We start from the raw sequence: 11,881 nt of genomic DNA, 5'->3' as shown, positions 1-11,881 counted from the left end.
TTGTCACTGTCCCAATGGCAAACAGAATAACCCCGAAATTCCATAGCCTAAGCTAAGGCATTAGCTAAGAGCTTTGCCACATTGGGGGCACAAAGTTGAAATGCTGATCTCGAACACCTTTGCATCTATCTGTCAATCAGTTCAAGTTAGTTATTTGTGAACCAGAGATGGTAATCTGGACTCTGCAGAATTACTACTGTATGGGGGCATGTTCTGTCTTCCTCTAGGAGGATAGAGACCAGCTTGGGTCCTTGAAAATTGTTTCTCTCTCATGCAAACCAGTAAGGGCTCTCTGTATAGAAGTCGAGGTGACCTTACAAATGAGGGTTTGCAAACTGTCTGTGTAACTCCCAACTCCAGGTGTTTGCTTTAAGTTGCCTTCCCAGAACATAGACATTTTTTTTCCTAGTTCCTAGTTTCCTAGTCCAATTTAGAAGTTGGGAACATTTCATCCCCCACATGATCTAGTATCCACCAGCACATATGAGAGGAAGAAGCCAGCCTAGGTCCCTGTCTACTTACCGGTATATGTTAAATGTTTTAGGATAAGCAGTGGTCAACTGAGACTTACTTAGATAATGGTGTACAGCATAGCCATGAGCTTAGCTGGGCCTAGTGGCTCCTGCCTATAATCCCAGCACTCAGGAGCATGTTGTGTTTGAGGCTAGCCTGAACCACATGGTAGATTCTAAGACAACTTGGACTATATCAGATGACCTTGTCTCAAATAAGAGAAGGGAGAGAACGTAGAGGAGAGGAGAGATCTTATTGTATGATAAACTGCTGGGAGGCATAGGCAGAAGTTAGCAGCTTTTTCTAGGGGTAAAGTCAACAATGGCTTCAGAATATACTCTCCTTCTTCCCCTCCCCTCCTTGGCTGCCTCACCTAGACAGGACAGCTAAAACCGCTTTCGATGTCCTACTTTTTATCTGCTCCTCCTGAAGCCAAACCCTAACAAAACCTAAGAAAGCCAAGTGCTCCTTAAGGTCTACCCTCCCACCCAGCCCTATAGCTTGACCTGGGGTCTGGCCTACCCAGGGAGTTCATTGTCTACCCTACCCCTGTCTTCTTCATGGAAGGAACCAGGAGCAGAGACTAGCCCGGGCCCGTACAAACCGTCTTCCTCTCCAAGCTTCCATGTGAGGATACAACTCTGAGAACATCTCACCCAAACCAGGAAGGACTCTCTGTATGGAAGCTGCAGTGACCTTGCAAATGGATTTGCAAACTGGCTTTGTGCCTCCAGCAAACTGTTTGCTTTAAATTGCCTCCAGGGAATACAGAAACTTTTCCCTTGATTCCGGTTGGAAGTATATCCAAGCCATACAGTAGGAGACTGGGCAGGCCAAACTTTCTCCTCTGTGTCATCATCTTGTTTCTGGGAAGAATGGTTTACAGGAAAGAACAGAAGCAGCACAAATCCCTCCCCTCGTTTTCCTCCCGTCATAAACCACAGCTGTCACTGCTTAGGGCCACCCGCTTCATCCTCCCAGGCTCCACAAACCCCTATTGTCACCTAGGGTCCAGAGTTTAAACTCGTCACTTAAGAAGGATTATCGTTTTTTGAGGTCTTGCAGTTGACTGGTCTAGCACTTGGCTCGATCTGTTTATTGCATTGTGTCTGATGATTTCCAGACTCATCTGCACTCGGGATCCCATAGGAAGCTTCTGGAAACTACGGTTGCTTCTACCCCAGCACAGAGATCCAGGAGCTAGCCTGGAATGTGACCCGGGCTTTAGAGTTTCTTTAAAGACGCCTTCCTGATTCTAACGTGTCCACAAATTTAAAACCACTAACTTCATCTTAGGACAGACTCTCTGGGTAAGAATTGCCATCATCCCTTCTTGACAGATGGCAGAACCTGAGGTTGCATAAGCAAGTTGCAAGGCCTTCTTCCAACTCATATCAGCCAGGTTCTGCTGTCTGTCTGGGCTGCAGAAGTTCCTCTGGCCAGTATGGGCTACAGGTCAAGGAGCTTGTTGGAAGTGCCAGTTCTTCAGACCCCAGGAATTTGTCGAGAATCACCACAAGGAGTTCTGATATGTGCTAGAGTTTAGGACTCTTAGTGTAACCACGTCAGAATGCACTCAAGGTCAAGATGAGGTACTCCCAGGCTCAGGGGAACTCGCTCTATCTCTAGTGATGTTATGTTATGACCTTAATAAGCATGGGATTATCTCGAGCTGTGAGTTAGAAATGGCTCTCCTTAAAGACATCTTCCAGTAAGTTCAAGATCCTCAGTCTAATGCTTTCTGTGTTTTAAGTTACTGAATTTTAAAGCCCAAGTTAACGACCCCTTGGCTACATCTCTCCTGCAGCCAAGTGTGGTAATGAGCAGGCAGTGGGGCCCAGTGCCCTCTGCTTGATTAATGGCCTGATGGAATCTGCATAGGGTACCAACGTAATCAGAGGGCCCTGGAAGTGGCCTCATTTCCATGCTGGAGGCTGTTGCCATCCATGATGAAGATGTGTGGGAGGTGAGGTCTCTGATAGATGCTGGGCAAGCACCCTCAGGCTGCAGGAGACAGCTGGCTTGGCACAGGATCAAACAGGAGCTTCGAGTTGTGTGAGGCTGGGGATCCAGCAGGTGTCTCAAAAAGCCTAGGTTTTGACATCACTGTATTCGGAGTCAGAGCCAGGAGGTGGCCACAAGCCCCTCGTGCTGTGGTTGTAAAAAGTCATCAACCCCAATGAAACATGTTTTCTTTCCTGTTCCTTTTTCTTCGAGCAAAATAATATCTTGGCACAAGTCCAAGCCGTTAAAAAAGATACTTAGAGGAGCTCAAATTAGAAGGATTTTTAGTAGGCTGAAACAGATGTGGCAAACCATTTCAAGATACTCTGGGAGATGAGTTGGGAAAGACCGATTCTAAATGGTCCCTCTGCCCTTTCCGGACCTGCCCTCACAGGTGCTGGTGTGTAAGAGTCGAGGGTTCTAGAAGGAAGTAACTCTCTGCTTCAGTTTTCTTAGCTGCCTCTGGATTAGAGCATCCGAGTGACTCTGGCTCCCAACCACGCATCTCAGAGGAGGCCACTGTCCTTTGCTGGAAGAGCAGCTGTGCCTGTTCACCACCAGTGCAGCTGTAGTGGAAGCCCTTGACTTTGGAGCCTCCACACAAACTGAACATGATCTAGCATAGAGGTTCCTGCCGCCCGCCTGCACATAGAGGCATCCCTCTGCATCTTGAGGGTTGCAGATCTCCGGAAAACTGCAATAAAACTAGGGCCAGATCTCAGATGCGATCTGAACTGGCACACAGGAATGGTCAGAGAAGAAACTGACCCTCCATCCATTCTGGCAGGCTTTAGCTCCTTGACTCCAAAGCACTGGAGGCCCCACGTTCATGTTTATTAAAACTTCCCAGGCTGAGAGGGAAAGGAATCTAAAATAGATGAATAGGCAACCATGCAACCAACTACTCTTTACCTATTGCACCTATCGTGTATCAACTAGGAGACACCAGATAAGAGGGGATTTATTAGGTTTAAAGACCCCTGGTATATCACAGATTGCAGGTGCATCGTGTGTGTATTGTGTGGAGGGCGTTGTTGTTGTAGTATTATTCTATTGTACTTGCCACAGAAATACACTTTTACCTGTATTACACTGAGTTATTCCATTTTAAAATCACACATTCATACTATATTTGTAGCTTTACCCACTACCTTCTGCTTTTATAACAGAAGACATAGACAGTAAAGGAGAGCCCATTGTGTGCTGTATAAGCATCCCTGTTAACCACCACGGATATTCTATAAGTGAAATTATGGTCACCCTCAAGTTAGAGACCTGTGCATATGTACCATCTAATCAGCCTTGGTATCTATAGAAGAATCGCCACTCTCCTTTCCTCTGGGGCACTTTAGGTAGCGTTTGGCCATTCATAATGTGGATTTCTGAGATACTATAGATAGCACCTTCTGGTAATGTCACAGGTAGCGTTTCCAGGCAAAGGTCCTGTAAGGAGGTTTCCAGCGGCAATTTAAAACAACACGGGATCAAGCCCATCTTTGTACCCTGCTCCATTTGCCTCAAACCCTGATTTGTATATTGCCAACTAAATTAAATAAGGATTATCTTGAACTTGCATAAAGTTTCAAACATTTAGAGGCTGCTAGAGTCCTATTCAGTCACATACCCTACTATAAACACTAGTGTGACACAGATGTTTGCCTTCTGAAAGGTCTTCTTAGCCCATAATCCTTCGAGAAGTTCTTCCCAATCTTGGATTTTCCTTCTTACACTGATCCTATGTCTGTCTCCGTGAAATACAGCCCTGGGTAGCCCCTGCATACTTATCATGTATAGGGCATGACCTCCAGATGCCTCAGGATCTGAGAAATAAGCAAAATAACCCCTTTCCCGCTGGCCAGCGGTGGCCAGGTGTCTGATGGATCTCATCCTTGCTACCAAATATGCCCCTTGGGAATCAAAGAGAGTTCACATCTGTGGATAAAAGTCTTGGGTAGTGGTGGGGGTGAGTAGGGGTGGGGGGCTAGCATCTAACATGTGCGTTAAAAATGGGGCAGCAGTGCCCAGAGAGAAATGGTGAGAAACCATGCTAAACAGACAAAATGGTTTTGGATCACAGTCTCTTTTAGGATTAAGTTAGATGTTCGTCCTTGAACATAATTGGAGATTAGACTAAAAATGCAAGTTGTGACCAAATTTTTTAAGTCACTTATACCCCCAGACGAAAGACCATCTCGTCAGTCTCGCAGACAGTGCTAGAAAGCAACAATCCCAAGAAAGTACAGGTCAGAGTTGGGGGGGGGGGCGGGGGAGGGGGAGCTCTACTTGGGAGGTGGCATCGTGATCTTGTCCGTGTAGAATATCCCTGCAGAAAGACCCCAGAGCCCAAACTTAGATTGTATGAGAGGAAATGTAAAGGACAGGAATTGTGTGGGGGGAGGCATTTCATAGAGATGATGGAGTTTTGTGCGGCCATAAAGAAAACACGAAGTCATTCCATTTGCAGGGAAACTGAGGCAACCAGTGAGCACCCATCGTGTTAAGTGAAATAAGCCAGACTCAGAACAACAAATTCCATGCTTTCTCATATATGTGGAGCTTAGATTTGCAGTCATACACTGTATATTAGTATATGTATATGATATATGTGGGGGGGGGTTGGGGGTTGGTGTAGGTGTACGAGAGAGAGAGAGAGAGAGAGAGAGAGAGAGAGAGAGAGAGAGAGAGAGAGAGAGAGAGAGAAAACTAGAAAGAAGGCAGCAGGAGAGCAACATAAAGGAGATAGGAAGTAGAGAGGCCAAGGGAAATTTCTAATAGAAACAGAAAGGGCAGGAGCTGGGAACAGGAAGGAAACCAGCCCCAAGGCAGGAGGGAATGCGGAGGAGGGACACAGGTGAACAGAGTGTAATGGCGCGCATGTATGAAGGGCTCGGGAAGAAACCCTCTAATCTGTGTTCTAACCTGAAACTAATTGTAAAGAGACAGACAGTCCCTCACAACCGTAAGCACCAATAACAAGAGCCCATGAGTGTGGTGCAGAGTTAGTTACAAAGCTCCTCTCCCTCCAGGCAGACTTTTGCATCAAAAAACCCTTAGTCACTTTCTGAAACTTAAGAGTCAAGGAGACACCAGGCAGTGGTGGCATACACCTTTAATCCCAGCACTTGGGAAGCAGAGGCAGGTGGATTTCTGAGTTCGAGGCCAGCCTGACCTACAGAGTGAGTTCCAGGACAGCCAGGGCTACACAGAGAAACCCTGTCTAGAAAAACAAATAAATAAAATCAACTTTTAAGAGTCGAGGAGACTAAATTTGCAAACTTCCTCTATGGTATACTCTTCCAGGCCATTTCCTGAGTAGGGAAGGGTAAGAAATGAAGGTTTACTATAATGGGATAATGACAACAAACACACTTGCTTTGGGGTACGCAGCTAAGTTGTGTGTGCAAATTTATCCTGTAAATCACATGACCCCCTCACTGAAGGACCTAAATAAAAAGCTAGACCCATAATCTCCTTTGTGTTCCTTGCAGGTGAAATGCTGTAAATACTGGCCAGATGACACCGAGATCTACAAAGACATTAAAGTCACCCTAATAGATACAGAGCTGCTGGCAGAATATGTGATAAGAACGTTTGCCGTGGAAAAGGTAAGTGTGGAAGCCAGAGCGAGCCGCAGTAGCCTCGTCAGCTTATCTAGGATCAGGCCTGGACGCAGGTAGGCTCCGGTAGTTTCTCAAGACGGCGTCTCACCCTCTGATTCCCTAACAGCTCAGCTCCATCCTTAACGCAGGCCATTCCCATTTCATGGCAATCTGTATTTTTTTTTTAACTAAACCCAAAGATAACGTCTACTATGCTATTTTCATTTTAACCTTTAATCTTTGCCCATTTCTCTTTCTCGGTTCACAAAGCAAAGTTTTCTACATCTAGAGAGATGCCATCTAAACTTGATAAGTGTGCCGTCCCCTGTTGAACATCCACTTGCATCTCCCAAAAATAAATTGGTGTCAGGGCTGAGACAGTGGTCCGGTCCGCAGTGCTCCCGGACTCCCTCAGCCCCTTCAGGCTTTCTAAGGCCCAAAGTCCAAAAGAGACTGAAGGGCCCTCAGGGAGCCCCATCAGTCAGGCACTCTTGCATGAGCCAGCACCGCCCTCCATATTCACTCACACTTCGCTCTCAGCCCTGGGCGAATGCCATGCATCGATTCTATTCCACCTCATCCCATACGCATGGATAGGGCTGCTTCTCCGGGAAGCGCTGTAGGCCATAACAGGGACTCTCCTTGTCCCCTTCTTTCTGCTGACATAGGGAGGGGCCGGAGGTGAAGCAAACTGCAGTCCGTCCAGAGAAGTGCCACAGGTACGCTGTGGGGAAGGTGGAGGTGACTGAGAGACACTCTGCCCCTCAGAGGCCCACAGGCTCTCCTGTCAAGAGCCTGGTGGTCTCCAGGACGCAGACCTGCACAGCTGCTACTCAGAAATGATCGATTTATCAAGAATTCTGCCTGCTCTCATTCAGCCAGCGGCAGCAGACCCCCTTCCAGGGCTGGGTTATGCCAAACTGCTGGCCTCTTAGCTCCTGGCTCTTCTGATTCTATATGGTCACTGCATCTAAATGCACTTTTTTGGACTAACAAGGGCATCTCTGGGGAATAAGGAAATTGCAGGGTCTGCCTATTGTCTAATTCACACTGATGACTGCAACTGCCATTCCTAGTTTGAAAATCCAAATTTACAACAAGATTCCCAAAGCCCAAAAGACTTTACTTTATTTAATCTGTTTCTCATACTAGTTAGCTTCTTTCTCCTATAGCACCTCTCTCTCTCTCTCTCTCTCTCTCTCTCTCTTAATAAGCAAGAGGGAGGCTTGGAAACTTCAAAGATCATAAAGTTCTGGTTGGCTCAATTCTTCGAGTTCCAAGCCTCACACTTTGATGTCGATTTTTTTTTTTTTTCTTCTCAGGCAGGACTGTGTGAGAAAAGCACTTGCAGGCTTTCTGTATGGCTCTTGGCAAGAGCACTCATAAATAACTGCATTAAAACAGACAGCAATAAAAGACCCTCGGTATTTTTTTTCCTAAGCCACTGCTTAAACATGAAGTTCTTTGAACAATAGTCAGCCCTCTAATAAGCTGAAAATGCATCCTAGTTGTTAAAGCAAGGGTCGGGTTTGTTTCTCTGCTCTGCTTTTAACCTTTTATTGTGCCTGCTACATTCCCAGCTGCACAGAAATGTTCCTCAAACACCCAGGTATTTCAGCCACGAGGCGACCCGTGAAGTGATGGTGTAAGGGGGAGACCTGTTAATGATTTTCAGACTAGGCAATTGGAGTCTTTAAGAAAGAAAATCCTATTGCTTAACTTCCGTAGAACACTTCTTGGGCTTTGAAACGTTCTCATTAAAGAAGAAAGGAAAAGAAGTAGTTATATACGGGCTTTGGGTTCTTGCAATTCTGTTTTGGGAGCAGGATGTAATAAGAGACCTAAAGGTGAGCAAGTAGATTTGGGTTCTTGTGCAAAGCAATCAGATAGCCGGAGCCTGGGGTTGATGAATCCCTAGTTTGCATCTGATGGTCTCCTTCTCTTTCCCACATACCTGATGGTTTTATGTAGCACACAATACCCATTATGCTGACATGGCAATTCCGAGGTCCCCACAGACCCTGACCTTGTCTGTCTTGCAGAATTGAAGCTGGAAGTGACCACCCTAACCTCTGTGCCTATGAGAAACCCTGAGCCTTTGAGACAGCAAGAGGAATATAATATCCCCTGTCTCAAAGACAGACGCATACGTCATGATTCGGACAGTCATTCCACAGACATAGAATAAACCCACATTGGGATAGACTAAGTGGTCTGATGTGGCGTCTCCCCTCCCATTATACTGCACGGAAAACATGAAATGATTTGGACTTTTTTATGTAGCATTAATGCTTTTCTAATGAAAACTAAAGAAACAATGTAATTAACCTCCAGCTGGGAAATGCTTGGACTGTGATTGCTGTTTGGTCCTATGTTTCTCTCCAGGAGACACTGTTGTTATTGTACAAGAAGAGATGTAACACCCAGAGTAACTTCCTTTGCCTTCTTGACAGTAACGAGTAGATCAAAAGGTGGCGCTTCACTGTGGGAATGGGTGTTCAGGACACCTGAAGGCTAACATGTTCCTTGCTATGAAAATCAGTCATAAAGGCATTAGTTGGGAGCCCATCTCCTGACAGGTGTCACTCTGGGCCTGAAATTGAGCGTATAAAAATCTCCTCCCACCTGAAGGACGTGAGCATTTGTTGCCAAAGCTGTTCTGAGTCACAGGATGTACCTCATCACCTCAGGCTCGTCACTGGCTAAATCACTGAGCATAATTCCAGGGGAGCAAGCGAGCACCCTCATCACTGGAAGTCTGAGAGTGACTTGCCTGTCTTCTGATGGGGGGTCTTCGGAACTGTCCAAATATTTTCAGTGATGAGAAAATTTGGCTCTTAACCACCTCGTACCAGTATTCTAGTCCCCTGGGGCCTGGTTAGCTCACTGCACTGTGAGTCCCTGTCTACTTGCTTCTTTATGGTTCAAACTCAAGTAAACCGTAGGATTTCCACAGGAAATAGAGTGCTGGCATTGGTACGTCACTGTGTGAAAGCTATATTATCACACTGATAACAAATAGCAAATGAGCCTTATTTTAAATTCCGGACTTTCTTCCCCCTCCCAGCCTTCCCAAGCCCATAATAACTGGGAATTTAGTCTTCATTCACTAACCACGTGGGGACGATTGGTGGAGAATCTGGTAAGGTCCAGGCATGTTCACCTGTAATAAAGCCAAAGGAAGGACCGGGTGTGGGGACACAGTACAGACAGTGGACCCCAGATTTACGTGTAGCCTCGGTTTTAAAAGTGATTTTTGTTTTTCAAATTTACCTTGAGCCTGGGAGACGGCTCAGTGGGTAAGGGAGCTTGCCATGAAAGCAAGCGGTCCTGAGATGAGATCGCCAGCATCCACATAAAAAATGTGAGCCTATCACCACAGTATTGAGAGAACGGGGAGAGGTAGATCCTGGGACATCACTGGCCCAGCATCCCTGTGAGACCTCCCTCCGTACATGTACACCTTTGCATGTTCATGAGTCCTCCATACGTGTGTGCCTATGCAAATGCATGAGTAGCTGCTCACACCTGTGCACAGTAACGCCACATGATGGCTTCCAGCTGTCCTTAGCTCCAGTTCCAGGAGACTCAGTTCCCTGTTCTGAACCTCTGTGAGCGCCAGGCATGCACAGAGTGCACTTGCCTGCACACAGACAGAACACTCACACATATAAAATTAAGCAATCCTTTTAAAGGGTTAAGAAAAGCAAATTAAAAGCCAAAATAAGCATAGAGTATCTTCCCTTTTGCCCCCTTCAGCTCAGTACCAGGCAGTGCCCCGCCTTCCACTCACTGCTCCAACAGAGATTCCCAGTAAAAGTACTTCTTGACCCTCGCGCTTCCTGACACACCTCTTTCCACAGAGGAAATGGCCACTTGAAGACAGGATGAGGCACCTTCATATTTCCATACGTCCTGGCAGCCTTAACACTTGAAGTATTTATAGTCACAGAATTGCTAGTGTCTGAATGAATGGGCCACACATTTGTTTAAACCAAAGAAAGAGACCTAATTGAGCCACAGATGAAACAGATTGGAAAGGGGTTCTAGTTGATTCTTTCGGCAAACGTGTTCAAAATGCTGGCGGTGTACACACACCACGTGAGCACCTGGAGCCAGGACAAGGGTCTTAACATTCCAATAGCTGCCAGCAAACAGCTTTTAACACCGTCTGCTTTGTACAAAAGAGCTTCGGAAGAACCAGAGAGACCCGTTCATCTCCAGAATAGCCTGTGTCAATTAGCAAGTCCTCCAGACACCACTTCCCCCTTCACGCCTATAAACAACTTCATGTCCTAAGCCTACCAGATTAAATGGTCCAGCTACAAAGGCCCGTCTTTCTCAGCTCTACACTCGCTCTCAGAAGCTTTGCCTCCCTGCCTACACTAGCTTATCCTTCCCTTTCCTTTGTTCTCCCTGCTGCCGTGGCTGACCGCGGACTACAGAGAGGCATTCATGAAATCCGAGAGATCAGACAGTTTCACTTCACCGGCTGGCCGGACCACGGCGTCCCCTACCATGCCACTGGCCTGCTGGGATTTGTCCGGCAGGTCAAATCCAAGAGCCCACCCAATGCAGGCCCGCTGGTGGTACACTGCAGGTAAGGAGAGTTCCCAGGGCTTCCTCACGGGTGCACCATGAACTGGTTCTGGGTATGGGGTTTCATGGGGATTCTAGGAAGCGTTCTAGAAGTGAATGAGATAGGTAGTTTAGGACGCTAGAAGCCTTGTGGCAGCCCTTCCCCTTGTCTGACAGTCTCCTCTCTCTGAGCAGTGCTGGAGCAGGAAGGACAGGTTGCTTCATTGTCATTGATATCATGCTGGACATGGCAGAAAGGGAAGGAGTGGTGGACATCTACAACTGTGTCAGAGAGCTTCGGTCCAGGAGAGTCAACATGGTGCAGACAGAGGTACTGAACCTGGCCCCTTCAGCCCATGGCTGAGTCCCCAGAGTGTGTCCTGCATACCCACCTCCTTGGGCAAAAGAAGTATGCCAACCATTCCTACCACTAGGAGAAAAGTACCTCCCAACTTCTGACTTCTCCGGGCCCTGCCCCTTCCTTCTTCTGTGTGCTCTTTCAAAAACAAACCAAAAGGGAGTTTTCAAGTTACAGATTCTGGTGCCAAGAGTTTTTCCGGGGACGGGAATCTGTAGCCATCAACCTACATTCGCACAGTTGCCTGTGCCAAGGGACCCAGAAGAGCTTCTACATTAAGCATCCGCGGTTCCAACACTGCGCCTGTTCAGTCTGTCTTTTACATTAGCCGAGAAGCAGAGCAAGACAGCTCCTGAGGATAGCGAGGCGCCTGCCAGGCTGCTTCAGGGCAATCTCCCCCATTCGACACCAGTCTCCTAGCCGGAAAAAACGTTCTCCCTGCGCTGCCTGACATCATGGGACTTTGTCCAATTTGTGGTGTTTTGTACCAATTAGTAATGCTTAAAGTTGAAATGAGAGGTATATCAAGAAGTTGACATTTCTAAAACTTATATCCTGGACCTGGGGCCTGGAACCTAGGGTCCATGAGGACTGTTCCTGAAGCAGACTGAAGAACAAATGAATAGCCCTATGTGCAGGTCACACACAAGAGTTTACAAACCCTGTGGGGCCTTTAACAAGCATAAGAATGTCAGAAGTCAAAAGGGCTCCTTCAGTGCCTCTTCTCTTTAGACTAGGGACATATTTCAAACCATAATGGTGATTAACTTTCTACATTTAATACTTTAACAATTCATCAAGTATTAAAGCAGCCATCTTCTCACTTTAT

At 46.7% G+C, this 11,881-nt stretch overlaps 1 protein-coding gene across 2 annotated transcripts in view, besides 1 other annotated feature; it reads left to right on the top strand.

Annotated features, from left to right (window-relative positions):
• Ptprm (protein tyrosine phosphatase, receptor type, M) overlaps nt 1–11,881 on the top strand; it is a 687,644-nt gene that overhangs the window by 650,004 nt on the left and 25,759 nt on the right. For both annotated transcript variants that reach the window (NM_001357625.1, NM_008984.2), the window contains 3 exons: nt 6,006–6,122; nt 10,562–10,716; nt 10,890–11,025. In NM_001357625.1, coding sequence (NP_001344554.1) covers nt 6,006–6,122; nt 10,562–10,716; nt 10,890–11,025 — 408 coding nt within the window. The remainder of the gene's footprint in view (nt 1–6,005; nt 6,123–10,561; nt 10,717–10,889; nt 11,026–11,881) is intronic.
• Nucleotides 6,206–8,463: an enhancer, noted in NCBI's record as "VISTA enhancer mm1745". NCBI's record gives its function as "enhancer in: tail[3/7]" and the evidence as "EXISTENCE:transgenic organism evidence [ECO:0001131][PMID:17130149]".

Source organism: Mus musculus, chromosome 17 (assembly GCF_000001635.26).
Source record: "Mus musculus strain C57BL/6J chromosome 17, GRCm38.p6 C57BL/6J".
Taxonomy (NCBI): Eukaryota; Metazoa; Chordata; class Mammalia; order Rodentia; family Muridae; genus Mus; species Mus musculus.
The sequence above is the reverse complement of the archived record's forward strand: the minus strand, read 5'-3'. Positions and strand labels throughout refer to the sequence as shown.